Below are 18,896 nucleotides of genomic sequence, written 5' to 3'. Positions count from 1 at the left end.
ACGTCACGTTCATCGGTCACACGGCCTAGGTCCCTGAACATAAAAACCCCACTCACCTGTCTCTGGTCCTGCCGCTGTTCCGATCTAATATTTATGTATATATATTATATATACATATATATATATATATATATATATATATATATATTATGTGTATGTTTATTAATAGGGATGAACAAATCGACTTTGGATGGTACATCCGAAGTTGTTTCGCTAAAAATTTCGTTTTAATACTGTACACAGCAGGGGCGGATTGGAAACTTAAGGTGTCCCTGGAAAAAATACTAAAAGTGGCCCCCTTTTTGTAGTTGGATCCAAATTGATGAAAGGCAGGGCCAGCAATACCATATTGTGGCACATTATACCACCCCAACAGAGCCAAATACCACAGCCAATCACAAAATACTGCAAGCAGCACAAAATACTTCCATTGGCCGGCCGTGAGGAGGGTCCAGGCGGCCCCCTGGGCTTCGGCCTACCGGGAAATTTCCCTGTAAGGGTCTATGGCCAATCCGCCCTTGGTACAGAGATCCCGCCCTGTACAGTATTAGAATGTATTGGCTCCGATGAGCCGAAGTAATTACTTTGCGAAGTAGCACGAGACTTTGTGTAATAACTTCGGGAATTAATTATTACTGTAAAAAACCTTAGTGGTACCTTGGAACTAAACCCGAGTTACGCACCACGTTTTTTTACAGTAAAAATTAATTCCCGAAGTTATTATACAAAGTCTTGCGGGACTTCGCAAAGTAATAACTTCGGCTCATCGGAGCCAATCCATTGTAATACTGTACAGAGCAGGATCTCCATACAGTATTGGAACTAAGTTTCTAGCGAATCAACTTCAGATGTACCATCTGAAGTCGATTCGCTCATCCCTAGTCATTAATAGTAAAATCCCAGAAAACCCATTTAATAGAGGTGGACTCTCAGCCCAGGATCCTCATCTCCTGGCCATCTGTATTATGCAGACCATCCTTTGAGTTGAATGGACATTGTGCAATGCTTATTTTCTCCTGTGGTGGCGCTGAAGGGAAAATTAAGATTTTCCGCCCAATATCTCCACAGATTCCAGCTGATTGCTGGTGGTCTCAGCAGGGGGACCCTTTGTGATTGGCTTATTGTCAAGGACTCTTCTAAAATGAAGGGACTGTCCAAAGCAGAGAAACCCTTTAAACCCCAGAGAATCAGACTGATGACTACTGTGTTTAATTGTAGTAAAGCCTATAGAGGTTGGGTTTTTCTGAATCCTATGGCTTCATCCTAGGTGCTAGGGCTCTAAATAGAGAGGGGTATAGCTTGAAAAAAAAAGGATGTGATATGGGACTCCTACAGCTGAAAATCTAAAAACCTATTCAATTCTAGAGGTTTTTTTTATACGTTCTTTTATTAAAGGCCTTATTTCAATTTATGTAAACCAGAGTTTCATACAGTTATGCTTAAATTTTTAAAATTAAATATAATGTATGTTGTTGGTAATATTAAAAATAATTAAAATCACAAAAAAAATGAAAACTGTCTATACATGAAATAAACATTAATAACCTGTCCTTTTCTTTACAGTATAAGCCACATAGGCAAACTAGGCGCTTGCCTCATAAGACAAGATCAAGGACTAAATTACTTTTGTTAACCCCCTCCACCCCAATATTCATTTAAAAGGACAAATCTGACAAAGTAGAAGTAGTCACTGGAAAGAAAACATATGGCGGTATTAATTCTGGGTGCTTTTAGACATAAACTTTTGATGCCTTTGGTCTGGCACCTCCTGACTTCCGTAATGGCTGGCTTCCTGACCCTCACCCGCAGTGCTGTTTTATTAACCCCTTCTGGAGCCAGCCCAAAATCAAACAAATTGGAGAACGCTACAAGGCTTCCATCCTTCCTTGGACCTGCCTGAGATCAACCACGGGCTTGTCAACCGTTCGTTACCCCTACCCATCTAGCCACATATAGCGTATCTTGCGTTAACCGGCGTCACACACCTCCTATGGAGCACGCTGACCGCTCCCTTGCCACCTGTCTAGTTTCCGTTTATGAGAATCTGTAGAAACCAAAATGAAAAACCTCCAATATCTTCTGAGAGGAGACGTATAGAAGACTCGGGATGGTCCATGTATCCCTGGTACAATCTGAAGACTCGTCCACTACTACTGTAGTAACGTAATAATGATATAAAGTTATTACTTAACAAACAATATAAAAGCAGAATATGGAAACCAATGGCACACAGGACACCCTTCGTAATCCACTGTGACTTACTACAGGCATAAATACAGACCGGCATGGGCAACGTGGCTGAAAACTTTTTGAATTTTTAAAGCTCCCTAGATGCCTCCAAGACCTAGAGGCCAACTTCAATGAAAAACCACAGAAGACTCATTGTGATATCACGGTGAGTCGTATCAAATGACAAACTCAAAACTGCTACAAAGACTCAGCTCTGCTAAGCACCAGAAACAAAACATGCAAATAAAAGCGCACATGATCAGCAATGAAACAATGCTATCGCCCGGGCACACAGCTACACAAAGACACCAGTACCTCCGCATCCTGCTCCTCGATCGGTGTGTGGGGCATTATTTCATAGAGTACGTGACACTCGCTCACAGAGTGTCACCAATGCCGCCCTTCAGCCGCACACAGGATGACATGGTGTGTCACACACACTGAGTGACGGTCTCTCTCTGCCGGTCCCTCCCTGCATTTCCTGTGGATGTTCAGTGCAGCAGATACAGTTGTAGCCTGTGGTTTGTATTACACAGATCTAATACGATGGAGGAGAGTGACTGTACAATAGAGGTCTGACATAGGGAGTCAACGTGGCCACTCACCAGACACTGGGACTTTAAAAAGGACTTATTAACGTTTTAATACCCACTGGATACTTCTGGTCACATTTATTTTATACTGTTTTATAGACAGAGATAGATAGATAGATAGATAGATAGATATTAGACAGAAGGATAGATAGACATATAGATTAGATAGATAGACAGATAGATATTAGACAGATGGATATATGGACATATAGATATGATAGATAGATAGATAAAGAGATAGATGAGATAGCTAAAGAGATACTGAGAGAAAGACATGAGATATATCGATATTAGACAGAAGGATAAATAGACATATAGATATGAGATAGATCAATAGATACATAGACAGGATAGAGAGATATGAGATAAATAGACAGATAGAGAAGAGATAATAGACAGATACATAGATAAAAGAGAGATATGAGATAGATAAATTTGAAACAGATTATTGCTAGCTAGATATATAGATGATAGAATAAAATGAGGCAGATACATAGATGATAGATATGAGATAGATAGATATGAGATATCAGATAGATAGATACATAGATGGATAGAAATTTAGATAGATACAGAGTGGATAAATGGCATCATTGTGAATAAACATGGAAACTGCAGAGCACCACATACCAATGATAATGTTGGCTACGAAGGGCTGTAAGGGCAGACTGACACACTACAGAGGAGCAGGTCACCACCAAAATGAACCGTGTATATCTAAACGTGACGTGCATCTAAAACAGCAGTTCAGTGAACACTACTTCTTATGGGGCTCCGAAGCAGAAGGATGGTCACTGCATGTCACGATCAGTGTGGGGTAAAAACTCCACACTAAACACGGGAGGGAAGGGGGAACAGTAACTGGGCCTGGAAACTAGGGAAGAAACAGGTCACCTCCTAAGCCACCCTAATCTGGGCCCTAACTACCTATCAATATGAATAGACCTAGAAGGTAGGAATATTCATATGCTGGATACCTAGGCCCTTATATCCATATAAGGTCCCTGGAATGAGGTTAGGACCAGAGACAACCCATTCCTTCCCAGATGGATGAATGAAAGTTTTTGTCTCAGGCCTAGATATAAACAACAGGGAATATAACAAACACAAAACAATAAGAAAAGACAAGACTTAGCTTAAAGTAGAAAACTGGCAAGTCCAGAAGCACCACAGAGTACCACCGACCAGCTTGTAAGAAGGCAGGAAGAAAATCTATAAACCGCACCTCCAAGAGTGAGAAACGGCTACTTATGGGAAAGGTAGTATAGCAACAAGCAACTCCTGAAGCAAGGAGTGTGGCATTCACCAAAACACAGACACAATAAGATCCACAGTGAACTTGTCAATTTAACCCATGAGTTGCCAGTCTCTCCTATCTCCCTGGTACCTGACACGGGAACGTCCGTGACACTGCATCTCTCCTAAAGAAGTAGAAAAGGCTTCCATTTTCATAGCAGTAACGGAATTGGACTTCTGCTGATTGGCAAAGGGTTGTCTTCTCCGATGAGTCATGTTTTCTGCTTCATCGAAAGGATGGACTTTGATGTGTCAGGTGAGAGACACAAGAGAACAAATACCTTGCAACCACTGCAGGATAAACACAAGCTGGTAGTGGCAGTGTTATGGTCTGGGAATGTTTTTGTGGCATTCTCTTGGCCACACATCCATGTCGAAGGTACTCTCAACTGATTGGGGTATAAATCCATCCTTGCAGGTCACTTACACCCATACCTGCTAATTGCCTTACCTTGATCTTCCAACAAGAGCCTGACCAAGATTTCCAAGTACTACCCTGGCCTCCTAATTCCCCAGACTTGAACCCAATTGAGCCTCTGTCGGACCACCTTGTTCATTGTGTTCACTCTTTGGATCCTCCCCCAGTTTTGGGATGCACTGCAGTCAGCATGGCTCCAGATACCTCTAATAACCTACCAGGACCTTATTGAGTCACTCCCAGCCCGTTTAGGTGCTGTCCGTGCATCGGTTTCTCTGGATATTAGCTGGTGGTCATAATAATGTGACTATGAAATACATAATCAGACACTTATCCCCTATACCAGTGATGGCCAACCTTTTAGAGACCGAGTGCCCAAACTGCAATCTAAACCCACTTATTTATCACAAAGTGCCAACACGGCAATTTAATCTGAATACCAATATAGTGTATCTTCAATTTACTTTATCATTTAGCTATAATAACTGCCTGTGCCGTTCATAGCGCGCCCTTCGCTGATGAATGGCAGGAAAAGTCTAAGGCTTATTGGTACACCATTGACTTTTTCCAGGGTGCGGGTGCCCAAAGAGAGGGGTCTGAGTGCCGCCTCTGGCACCCGTGCCATAGGTTCGCCATCACTGCCCTATACTGTGGATATGGAATCAGTACTGTTAGTGAGAGAACCTCTTTCAGACATTCCAGATTCAGTGTAACTAACTGAACCATTTCTGTACATGTTGGTGCTGGTCTCCTAATACCCAAAACATTCCCTTCTTGAGGTCCTGTGATACAAAGCATATATTTAAGTCTTCTTGCTTCCTCCAGATCTTGACCCATTATGACCTGCTCAGTGTGGTGTCCTCAGTTGCCCTGTATCCTGCATAAATAAATACTCCATTTGCTGAATCCAAAGGGAGTATTTATTTATACATGCAAGTGGATGAGTAATGACTATTCTCCATGCCTACACTGATCTCTTATGTAAGCCTCGAGGGACCCTATGTAAATTGTCTAATAGCAAATATGAATTTCTGGCTTTAAGGCTATGTACACCTTCGGGGGCAATTTTTTAATATTATTATTATGTAGATAAAGTTAATGCGAGCCACTTACTAATGTATTGTTATTATCCATGTTGCTTCCTTTGATGGCTGAATTGATTTATCCATCACATTAAACAATGCTCATTTCCATGGTTACGACCACCCTGCAATCCATCAGTGGTGGTCATGCTTGCACTGTATTGGAAAAAGCGCTGGTCTCTCTGGTGGCAGGGACTGTGGGAGCTCACATAGGCTGGTGCTTTTTTCTATAGTGTACAAGAGCGGCCATCGCTGCTGGACTGCAGGGTGGTCGTAACCATGGAAACAAGCTGTGTATAATGTGATGGAAAAATGAATCCAGCCAGAAAAGGAGGCAATATGGACAATCACAATACATTAGTAAGTGCCTTGTATTAACTTTCTCTACATGATAAATGCTATTTGCTGAAGTGAGACAACCCTTTTAACTCAGAAAAAGATGACACTAGAGGAGGTGACATGATTGTTGATAGCAAACTCCGCTAGAGACAAAAACCTTTTCCACTTGTTCTGACTGTCAGACACAAAGCATCTTAAAAACTGCTCCAGTACCTGGTTGACCTTTTCAGTTTGTCCATTTGTCTCAGGATGGAACACAGATGAGAAGGACAGTTTGATCCCCAGTCTCTTACTAAAGTCTTTCCAGAATCTCGAGACAAACTGGACTCCTCTATCTGAGACAATGGACTTGAGTATCCCATGTAATTTCAGAATACAAACAAACAAGGTAGCTAATTTTTTAGTCTCAGGAAGTTTCTTTAATGAAATTAGGTGACACATTTTAGAAAACCTGTCAATGACCACCTAGACAACAGTCTTCCACCTGGAGGGTGGAAGGTCAGTAATGAAATCCATTGAGATGTGGGTCCCAGTTCTCTGTGGAATGGGCAAGAGGCAAAGTTGACCCACAGGATTTCTCCTGGGCATCTTGGCCCTTGTGCAAACATCCCATGCCGAGACAAAAGCAACCACATCTACTGACCAAGTAGGCCACCTGTAGGCTGTGGAGACCAGATGTTTAGTCCCAGCAATTACCAGATGACGTGCAAGTACAGAGCAATGAGATTCCTCCAAAACTTTAACCCTTAGGATACCGGAGTTTTTCTTTTTCGTTTTTGCGTTTAAAGTTTTCTTCCCTATTTTTCGTGAGCCATAACTTTTATATTTCCGGTCACATAGCTGTATGAGGGCTTATTTTTTGCGGGACAAGTTCTACTTTCTAATGCCACTATTAATTATGCCATAAAATGTAGTGGGAAGCGGGAAAACAATTCCAAATGGGGTGGAATTGGAAAAACACACACCGTTTTACTGGTTTTGTTCCCACTGCGTTTTGTTTACGGCAAAACTGACCCATGCCCTTCATTCTTTGGGTCCGTACGATTACAAGGACACCCCATATGTATAGGTTTTTTATGTGTAAATAGTGTAAAAATAAATATAAACTTTGAGATTTTTATTTATTTTTTTACATCACCATATTCTGACCCCTATAACTTTTTTATACTTATGTCTACTGAGCTGTTTAGGGGATCATTTTTTGCGGGACAATTCATAGTTTTTATCTCAAAATGTAGAAGAGGTAACCAGTGGCACTACACCGCACCTATAGTTATTTTGGATACCAATACCGAGGAGTGATGCCTTCCGGTGGTGCTCAGCCTATAGCTGCAGTAAATATGCAAATATCTTCAAACAAAGGAGAATATTCAAAACGAGCGTCACTCACCGATTGTAGAAAGGTACACTTTATTCCATGGCAGGAGGGGGGTGCATACAGTGCAAACACAGCAATGAGCAACAGCCGTTTTGCGCGTGTGTGTGCGCTTCTTCTGGCTTTCCACTAGTGGAGTGTGCATGACTTTTGGTTAACATTTTATTTAATTTTTTGGGGTAAGAGAAGCAATGAAAAAATGGAAATCGGTCATTTTTACCCTTTTTTCCATTATGCCATTCGCTGTATTGGATTTTTTTTTTTGGGGATTTTGATATTATGGCCGTTTTTGGTCGCGGTTATACCCAAGATGTTAATATTTATTGTTATTTTCTTTTTTTCTTTTTTATTATACGGAAAGAAAAAATGTATTATAATTTTAAGGCTCATAAAAGATCCTTTAACCCCTTCCTGACTCATGACGTACTACTACAGCATGGGAACCACTGCGTTCCCGCAATTTGACGTAATAGTACGTCATGGTGATCGCGCGGGCACCGGAGCGGTGCGTGCGCGATCACTGCAGGAGCCCTGCTGTATTAACCCCTTCTATGCAGCGGTCCACGCTGACCGCAACATAGAAGCGGTTTGTGTCGGGTGATGCGTGACAAGGTAGCCCGATGCCGTGCATGGGTGCCGAGGAGATCCAGCCTCATACAAGATGTATTGTAATGTATTGCAGAGGGTATCAGACCCCCAAAAGTGAACATCAGAAATAAAGTAAAGAAAAAAAGTTTAAAAAGTGTTTTTAATAAAATTAATGAAGTAATAAAACTTATAAAGTAAAAAAAGGAAAAAAACGCCCCTTTCCCCTTATTTTATAATTTAAAAAAAAACAGACATATTAGGTATCGCCGCGTCCATAATGACCAGCTCTATAAATATATCACATGATCCACCCTGTCCGATAAACACCATTAAAAAAATTAAAACGGTGTAAAAAAAAGCCATTTTTGTCACCTTACATCACAAAAAGTGCAACACCAAGCGATCAAAAAGGTGTATGTGCCACAAAATGTTATCAATAAAACCGTCACCTCATCCCGCAAAAAATTAGCCCTGCCTAAGACAATCGCCCAAAAAATAAACTATAGCTCTCAGAGCATGGAGACACTAAAACATCATTTCTTTTGTTTCAAAACTGCTATTATTGTGCTAAAGTGAAATACATAAAACCACTCAGGTAAACACTGTAAATAAATAAATAAAAAACGGTGTAGAAAAAAAGCAATTTTTGTCTCATTACAGCACAAAAATTGCAACAGCAAGTGATCAAAAAGGCGTATGCTCCCCAAAATAGTACCAATCAGACCGTCACCTCATCTTGCAAAAAATGAGACCCTACCTAAGAAAATTGGTCAAAAAATAAAAAAAACTATGGCTCTCAGACCTATGGATACACAAAAATATCATTATTTCGGTTTCAAAAATGCTACTATTGTGTAAAACTTAAATAAATAAAATAAAAAGTAGACATATTAGGTATTGCCACGTCCGTAACGATCTGCTTTATAAAAAGTCACACGACCTAATCCCTCAGGTAAATGCTGTAAAAATTAAATAAATAAAAACTGCGCCAAAACAGCCAATTTTTTGGTCACCTTGCCCCATAGTGTAATAATGAATTATCAAAAAATCATATGTACCCGTAATTGGTACCAAAAAAAAGTCAACTCTTCTTGCAAAAAACTAGCCCCTGCACAAGACGATCGTCAGAAAAATAAAAAAATAGGGTGTTCAGAAAATGGAGATACAAAAACCTAATTTTTGTTTGCAAAAATGCTTTATTATGTAAAACTGAAACAAACATCATAGAAAGTAGACGTATTTGATAACAACCTACTCTATAAAACCTGTCAGATGAATGTTGTTAAAAATAAAAATAAAAAACGGTGCCAAAACATCCATTTTTTAGTTACCTTGCCTCACAAAAAACGTAATATAGAGCAATTAAAAATCATATGTACCCCAAAATAATACCAATAAAACTGGCACCTTATCCCGTAGTTTCCAAAATGTGGTAACTTTTTTGAGTTTCTACTGTAGGGGTGCATCAGGGGGGCTTCAAATGGGACATGGCATCTAAAAACCAGTTCATCTAAATCTGCCTTCCAAAAACCAAATGGCGTTCCTTTCCTATTGCGCCCTGCCGTGTGCCTGTACAGTAGTTTATGATCACATGTGGTGAGTGTCTGTCAACCGCGGAATCAGGGTAATAAATATTGAGCTTTATATGGCTGGCTTTGCTACTGGAAAAAATGGATTAAAATGTAAAATCTGCCAAAAAAGTGAAATTCTGAAATTTCATCTCCATTTTCCATTAATTCTTCTGGAACACCTAAAGGGTTAACAACGTTTGTAAAATCAGTTTTGTATACCTTGAGGGGTGTAGTTTCTAAAATGGGGTCATTTTTGGGTGGCTTCTATTATGCAAGACTCACAAAGTGACTTCAGACCTGAACTGGTCCGAAGAATTTCAAGATTTGCTTCCAAACTTCTAAGCCTTCTAATGTCCCCAAAAAATATGATCCAAACATGAAGTAGACATATGGGGAATGTAAAGTAATTACTATTTTTGGAGACATTACTATTATAACATTTTTGGCAAATTTGGTATTTTTTTATGAATAAAAATGATTTTTTTTTTACTCATTTTTACCACTGTCATGAAGTACGATATGTGACGAGAAAACAATCTTAGAATGGCCTGTATAAGTAAAAGCGTTTTAAAGTTATTACCACATAAAGTGACACATGTCAGATTTGCAAAAAATGGCCTGGTCAGGAAGGTGAAAACAGGCCTGGGATTGAAATGGTTAAATGTTTTAGAATTTTTCATTTAGATCTTTTAGCGATTAAAAAAATGACAATTTCTTTGCATTTTGCTCATTTCTTATGTTGGCCTGCCATCTGGTGGCCAAAAAAGGAATTACAGCATTAATGCTCTGAATTTCTTCGTAGAGATTCGGAGCATTTAGCGCATGTACTGAAATCCCGATGGGCCGCACGGGGCTTCAGTACTAGGTGCGCGTTTAGGTGCCGTGATCTCACTTGATCACGGCATCGAAAGCATTTAATTACCGCGATTGGCATTGTTGCCAGTTGCGCTAATTAGCCCTTTGAAACAGCAGAGACTTACCGGCTGCACGCGCGAGCGGGCGTCATGCTTGCACAGAGTTACCAGCGCCGTACATGTATGGCGCTGGTAGCGAAAGGGTTATTGCGAAGATTTGGAGGAACAAATAATTTACCGGAGGGAAGATTACCGGGAGCCAAATTCAGACAACAGAATTTCAGAGGCAAGATTACTATTAACGGCAGGAATAGCTGGAGAAAGAATGTTACCAGATTCAGTATTTAAAAAATCAATAGTACCAAAACTACGTGATAAATCATTCGCTTTCACATTACCCGACCCAGCACGATAAGTAACAATAAAATTAAGCCGGGTGAAGAACAAGACCCAGCATGCTTGTCAAGGATTCAAGCTCTTAGCAGTGTCCAAATATATCAAGTTCTTGTGATCCATAAGTACAATGATCTGGTGGTGAGACCCTTCTAAGAAATGTCGCCATTCCTCAAAGGCCCATTTGATAGCCAGCAGTTCTCGGTTGCTAATATCATACTTCCTCTCAATGGAGGAAAACACACATGGCTGAAGTTGAGTAAAGGAAGATGACCCCTGAGACAATACTGCACCCAGCCCTATAATATAATAATAATGAATGGTTTGGTGACATCAGGCTGAATAAGTACGGGTGTGTGAATGAACCTTTCTTTCAGTGCTTCAAAGACGGACAGAGCACCAGGGGACCAATGGAGAAGATGTGCCCCCTTACTGGTTAAGTCAGTCAAAGGCTTGGCAATAACTAAAAAAATTGTAATAAATGTTCTATAATAGTTTGTAAAAACCGAGGAATCATTCAACTCTGCTGCCCGACTAATCCACCTCTCACCCTATTACTCCTCTGCCTCTCCCCTTTGCCAATCCCTTCACTGGCCCCCCATTGCCCAACAAATTCACTTCAAAGTACTAACAAACACATACAAGGCCGTCCATAACCTGTCCCCTCCCTACATCTCTGAGCTACTTTCCCGATACATCCCCACACGCACTCTCCGATCCTCACAAGACCTCCTTCTCTCCTCTCCTCTTATCGCCTCTTCCCATAATCACCTCCAAGATTTCTCCCGTGCATCCCCCACACTCTGGAACTCGCTACCCCAACATATCAGACTCTCACCTACAGTGGAATCCTTCAAAAGAAACCTGAAAACCCACCTCTTCAGACAAGCCTACAACCAGTGACCCTGCTGCCTCTATACCGGTATGACCAATTTAACCCGCACCTACTGTGTCCTTCTCCCATACCATGTAGATTGTAAGCCCTCATGGGCAGGGCCCTCTCTCCTTCTGTACCAGTTTGTAACTCGTCTTGTTTATGATTAGTGCAATTGTCTGTATTATGTATGTGCACCGCTTATCATATGTACAGCGCTATGGAATGAATTGCACTTTAATAATAAATAATAATAATAATAAAGAGAAGTAGGCCTAGCCCAATCAACTACGGCTTGCACTTTAGTGGGGGCCATGCAGAAACTTTGTGGTGACAGGATATAACCCAGGAAGGAAACTTCTTACACCAAATTTACATTTACTTAGCTTAGCAGTTTATGGCCCCTCAATTTTTCGAGGATATTTCTCACATGTATAACATGAGAAGACCAGTCAGGAGAAAAACCAAACAAATATCGTTGAGATAAACAACAAACGGACCCAGGAACTCTCGGAAAATATCATTTACGAGATTTTGAAACACAGCTGGGGCGTTACACAGCCCAAAGGGCATCACAAGGTATTTTAAAATGCCCTTCAGGAGGAGCAAAGTAAGTGGATACTGTTTCTGACCGTGACTTTAGTAATTTGTCTGTAATCAATACAAGGGCGCAATCCGCCATCTTTTTTTACTCAGAAAAAAGAATCCAGCTCCCATGGGAGATACAGACGGTCAAATATGCTCTTGCAGACTATCCTGTATATAACCTTAATAGCCTGCATTCCAGACCCAGAAAGATTAAAAATATAGCCTTTGGGAAGTTTAGCACCAGAGACAAGCTCAATGGCAGAATCATACTCTCAATGAGAAGACAAAGCTTCCAAGGCCTCTTTGGAAAACAAAACCTGAAAGTCTTTAAACTCAAGTAGTGGTCCTTCCTCTAGTTCAAGAAGAGAGAGTTGGATAGATAAGCAATGATTAGAGAACTGAGGACCCCATTTTACTAATTCCCCAGAACTCCAATTAAAGATAGGACCAGGGCATTTTTCAGTATGAATTGACCCGATCTTCATAACCAGTTCAAGGGTTTTATACTCAATAAACCCTCCGGCTAAGGGAGTAGTATCCACCCCAGAGAATGGAATGGGTTCGGCTAGTTTACATACCACAAGATTAAAATTCACAAAGTAAGCTGCAGCCCCCGAATCCACAAAAGCTAAACCAGAATCATAACCTTCCTTGGGAAGACAGATTAACAGGCAGTAGAACCCTATCAGTCCTTTCGGTAAATATCTGTGTCTGAGTGAACTACTCAATTATCACTCAGCCGCTGAAATTTTTCTGCCTTCGGCCTATAAGGACAAGATCTCAGTTGATATGCAGGACTACCACAGTAGAAGCAAAGTGTCACGGACGTTCCCGTGGCAAGTACCAGGAGATCAGAGAGACTGGCAACACGTGGGTTAAATTGACAGGTTCCTTGTGGATCTTATTGTGTCTGTGTTTTGGTGAATGCCACACCTCTTGCTTCAGGTGTTGCTTGTTGGTAATTCCCCATAAGTAGCCGCTTCTCACTCTTGGAGGAGCGGTTTCTAGATTTTCGTCCTGTCTTCTTACTAGCTGGTTGGTTGTACTATGTGGTGCTTCTGGACTTTTTGTACTTTAAGCTAAGTCTTGTCTTTTCCTATTGTATTGTGTTTGTTATTTTCCTTGTTGTTTGTATCTGGGCATGAGTCAGAGACTTCCATTTGTCCATCTGGGGAGGAATGGGTTGTCTCTGATACTAACCTTATTCCTTATAGGGAAGTAAGGGCCTAGGTATCCTGCATGTGAATATCCCAACCTTCTAGGTCTATTCATATTGATAGGTAGTTAGGGCCCATATTTGGTTTGTTTAGGAGGTGACCTGTTCCTTTCCTAGTTTCCAGGCCCAGTTACTGTTCCCCTTCTCTCCTGTGTTCAGTGTGGAGTCTCTGCCCCCCCACTGATCGTGACACAAAGGCCATTCTTCAGGGAGTGTTCCTTCCATTGCTGCACTAGCACATTGAACACAAATAATTGAGGGGAACACAGGAAAAAGGAAAAGGACAGACAAGGAGAAATCTTTCCCGCTTACGTTCCCTAAGGGTACTTTCACACTAGCGTTTTTCTTTTCCGGCGCTGAGTTCCGTCCTAGGGGCTCAAATCCGGAAAAGAACTGATCAGTTTTATCCCCATGCATTCTGAATGGAGAGCAATCCGTTCAGGATGCATCCAGTTCAGTCTTTTCTTACTGATCAGGTTTTTCAGAAAACCGTAGCATGTTGTATTTTTAAATTCCGGAACACTTTGACTGAACGCCGGATCCGGCATTTTTCCCATTGACTTGCATTAATGCCGGATCCGGCGCCTTGTGTTCCGTCAAACCAGATCCGACTTTTGCATGTTAAACCCGAAAAATGTGAAAAAAAGTCCATAAATTGCGGATCCGTTTTTATCCAATGCATTTTTTCATTGTGATCAGAATCCTGATCAGGATTCAAATGTAATCCGTTTTCACACGTTTTTCCGTATCCGGCGGGCAGTTCCGGCGACGGAATTGCCGGGCCGGATTCAAACAACGCTAGTGTGAAAGTACCCTAAGATGTCTGTCGAGTCGAATAGCTAATAATAAGATATAGCCTCATCTAGGGACCCTGAGGTAGAATGACTAACTAGGAGGTCTTTTAGAGTATCAGAAAGACCCAGTCTAAACTGTGACCTAAGGGCCGGATCATTCCAGCCAGAGGCAGTACACCACTTACGGAATTCAGAGCAATAATCTTCCACTGGTCGTCTGCCTTGACATAAGGAAAGAAGCTGACTTTCAGCGTAAGGGTCCATTCACACGTCCACAAAATGGGTCCGCATCCGTTCCGCAATTTTGCGGATTGGCAATTTGCTCATCGCACAGGAGACCGAGAGTGGAAAAGAAACTGTAAACACAAAATAGTTCAGGAGAGTTGGGCGATAGCAAGAACGCCCAGTCCTGAGTGTGGCCTAAGACGAAAACAAAGTTTACAGCTCTCACGGAAGGTTATAAAATGTTTAAAGTCACCAGAGAAGCAGTCAAGGAGCTTAACCGTTGGCTCTACTGGTGACCGAGCTGTAGCAACAGGGGGGCTGGTCTGACAGGACTCTTGCTGTTGGGCTCACTCGGCTAGATCCTGAATCAATTGGGCAATATCTTCCATTTCATTGGCATACATTGCCATGACCTCCATATCTGAGCAGGTCACCCAGAAGAATATTTTTGGGGCCAGTGATAATGTTGCAACTGTAGGTAGGGACAGGCAAGGTCAGTGAGCCCTAACCTAGAACCCAGCACGCTTTTCCTAACTACTTGCAGTATAAGACCCACTTAGCAGAACCGCAACTGGACGATGGTCCCTATTCTAAATAAGTGTAGAGACTGACAAACACCAATAGACAAGCACCAAAGCAGAGTCGTATGGAAATGGGTCAGAACAGTACCTAACGAGAGACAAAGGGTGGTCAGAAGACAAGTGGAGGTCAGAAGCATAGAGGAATCAGTGGAAATGCTGGAACAGGGAACAAGGAAACTAGATAGTGAGCCAAACAAGACTATCACTGGCAATGGTGTATGGATAGGAAGGGATTTAAATAGAGCGCCGAGTTCTAGGATAAGAACCCGTCTTCTGCCATCTTGGCTTACTTCAGAAAAATAAAACTCTAATTGCAGAGAGAACCAGACTTGAGTATAATTGATAAAAAGCCAACCACACCATCAACAGTGCAAACACAATGGGGGAGATTTATCAAAAGTAGTGTAAAGGAAAACTGGTTTAGTTACAACCAATCGGTCACCACCTTTCATTTTTCAGATCTCCTTTGGAAAATGAAAGGAGGAATCTGATTGGTTGCTAGGGGCAACTAAGCCAGTTTTCCTTTACACCAGTTTTGATAAATCTCCCCCAATGTGATAAATGTTCACTGCATGAAGATTAAGTTACCATGAATTGTTAAAATAGCCTCCATCAGGACACTTTGTTCCAGATCCTCCAGGCAAGATGGATCATGGCCATTATTTCTTTGTATCCTGTAAACAGTAACTGGTATAAACTGTCTCATAAAACATATAATATTCTCAAGAGGAAGGTTATTTGTGGTGGGAAAGATAAAAGACGTATTCACGACTGCTATGATGTAAACTCATCGCCTGGCTATCTTTGGCAGCCAGAGAGAGATAAATGGAGTGGAAGCCACTGTTCTCATGATTAGAGAGGGGTTCCAGCAGTAGGACCCTCACCTACCAGACATTTATATCCTATGCTATGGATAGGTGATATGTTTACCCCCAGACAATGGGGGCATATTGCTAGGATATGCCCCCATTGTCTTATAAGTGCGTGTCCCACCGCTGGTACCCACTCTTTTTTGGGAACAGAGCCCCGCAAAGTGGTGGCTGGAGGACTCCGGTCCGGCCACCACCAAGCGCTCTCCCCATAGAAGTGAATGGGAGCGTACCGCGCATGACCGGCCACCGCTCCCATTCACTTCTATAGGCCCGATGGAAATAGCCGAGCGTTTTCGGCGGCCCCATTAAAAATGAATGGAGGGAGGCTGTGTATGTGCATCCTCCACCACTTTCAGGGCTCTGTTCTTGATACAGGAGCGGGTCCCAGTGGTGGGACCTGCACCTATAAGACAATGGGGGCATATCCTAGCAGTATGCCCCCATTGTCTGAGATAAGACAACACCTTTAAGTACCGAACCCATTTTTAGTTTCGCATTTTCGTTTTTTCCTCTTCATGTTTAAATAGCCATAACTTTTTTCATTTTCCGTTCATACAGCCATATGAGGGCTTAATTTTTGTGCTGTATAAGTTGTATTTTTTAAGGCCACCATTTAATTTACCATGTCAGGAAAAAATTCTATGTTAATAAAAAAGAAAAAAACAATTCCGCCAAGGTTTTTTTGGGTTTTGACATCACTGCGTTCACTGCATGCTAAAAATTACATGACATCCTTATTCTGCAGCTCAATACGAATACAGCGATAACAAACTTGTATAGGTTTTTTGTTTTACTACTTTAAAAAAAATTTAAACCTTTAAAAAAGTCACATTTTTTTTTGCATTGCCATTTTCTGACAGCTTTCACTTTTTTATATTTCCATCATTAGAGCTGTATGTGGGATTGCTTTTTGTAGGAGGAACTGTAGTTTTTGTTGTTTTTTTTTAGTTTAGATAAATACCTTTCCTTGCGGGGTACCCCACTGATGCTGCCATCCTGACAGTTTTTTTTTTTATATCGCTCCTACGCCCCGCTGTGCCCCCCTGCAGTTTTCCTGCTCAGTATGTTTATACTGAACATTGGTACAGGGAGGAGGAAACGCCAGGGTTTCTCAATGGGGCGTCTTCTTCTCCCTGGCTGTGCCGCGATCCAATCACATCGGAGAGCGTCACTGTATTATTGGATCGCGGCACAGCCAGGGAGAAGGAGACACCCATTGAGAAAACCTGGCGTCTCCTCCTCCCTGTACCGATGCTCAGCATTTACTGAGCAGGAAAACTGCAGGGGGGGGGGGGGGGGGGGCACAGCGGGGCGTAGGAGCGATATTTGAAAAAAACAGGCGATACCTGATATATATTTTTATTTTTAATGTATGTTTATATATAAAATTGGAAAAGGGGGCTGATTTACATTGTTTTAATTTTAATGTTCTTTTTTTTAACTTTTTATTTAATAACTATTAGCCCCCTTAAGGGGACTAGAACCTGGGATCTTTTGATCCCTTGTCCTATTCACTCTAATAGAGATTTATTAGGGTAAATAGCAGGGGTGTTGCTAGGGTCTCAAAAGATCCTGGGCCCAAGCCCCAATGCATATGGCCCAATTCTCTAAGTCAAAGCAACCCAGGATTTATATCGCCCCCTACTGTTATAATGCCCCCACAGTGTCCCCAGTATTTATATCTCCCCCTACTGTTATAATGCCCCCACAGTGCCCTCAGTATTTATATCTCCCCCTACTGTTATAATGCCCCCACAGTGTCCCCAGGATTTATATCGCCCCCTACTGTTATAATGCCCCCACAGTGTCCCCAGTATTTATATCTCCCACTACTGTTATAATGCCCCCACAGTGTCCCCAGGATTTATATCGCCCCCTACTGTTATAATGCCCCCACAGTGTCCCCAGTATTTATATCTCCCCCTACTGTTATAATGCCCCCACAGTGCCCTCAGTATTTATATCTCCCCCTACTGTTATAATGCCCCCACAGTGTCCCCAGGATTTATATCGCCCCCTACTGTTATAATGCCCCCACAGTGTCCCCAGTATTTATATCTCCCACTACTGTTATAATGCCCCCACAGTGCCCTCAGTATTTATATCTCCCCCTACTGTTATAATGCCCCCACAGTGCCCCCAGTATTTATATCGCCCCCTATTATAATGCCCCCACAGTGCCCCCAGTATTAATATCGCCCCTACTGTTATAATGCTCGCCCTGAAGCGCCCCCAGCATTTTTATAATGCCCCCTGCAGTGCCCCCTGTAGTTATATTCCTCCGTTTACTGTCCTCAGAAATTATAGTTCCTCAGCCCCTCCAAAATACAGTCCCATGTAAATAACATCACACAATCTCTCCTGCCCCCTCCAATATACAGTCCCACGTAAATAACATCACCCCCTCCCCAGCTGCCTTTAACATACCATCCCATGTAAAGAACATCACCCCCTCAATACTCAGTCCCATGTAAATAACATCACACCCTACCCCAGACACCTTCAACATACAGTCCCATGTAAATAAAATCACCTCCTCCACAGCCACCTCCAACACACAGTCCCATGTAAATAACATTACCCCTTAATATTCAGTCCCATGTAAATAATATCCTTCCCTCCCACAGCCGCCTTCAACCTATAGTCCCATGTAAATAACATCACCCCCTCAACAGTCAGTCCCATGTAAATAACATCACCTAACCCACAATCCCATGTAAATAACTTTCTTCAATTCAGCCCTAACATACAGTCCTAGTTAAATAACTACAACTCCCAGCATTGCTCTGCCTCTCCCTTCACTTACCTTTCCTCATGTAGCAGACCTCACCACATTGTCTTCCCAGGACTTCTCTTCACTGCTGAGCCGTCCTCTCCTGCACTGGTCACATAATGGTGACATCATCATAGGTCCTTTTCAGCTACTGCATTTAGAATTGAACACATGGACTGTGATGTCATCACAGGTCCTTCAGCTCTTGCAGTGCATTAGATTCAATTGTATTGCT

General features: G+C 41.9%; 1 protein-coding gene across 1 annotated transcript in view; it reads right to left on the bottom strand.

Moving 5' to 3' along the window:
- LOC122927355 (serine/threonine-protein kinase N1-like) overlaps nt 1-2,679 on the bottom strand; it is an 84,214-nt gene extending 81,535 nt beyond the window's left edge. Inside the window, 1 exon segment of the mRNA XM_044279127.1 lies at nt 2,545-2,679. Coding sequence (XP_044135062.1) covers nt 2,545-2,580 — 36 coding nt within the window. The 5' untranslated portion in view covers nt 2,581-2,679.
- Between the last annotated feature and the right edge of the window lie 16,217 nt (nt 2,680-18,896).

This window comes from Bufo gargarizans, chromosome 2 (genome assembly GCF_014858855.1).
Source record: "Bufo gargarizans isolate SCDJY-AF-19 chromosome 2, ASM1485885v1, whole genome shotgun sequence".
NCBI classification, from domain to species: Eukaryota; Metazoa; Chordata; class Amphibia; order Anura; family Bufonidae; genus Bufo; species Bufo gargarizans.
This window is presented reverse-complemented; position numbering and strand designations above follow the sequence as displayed.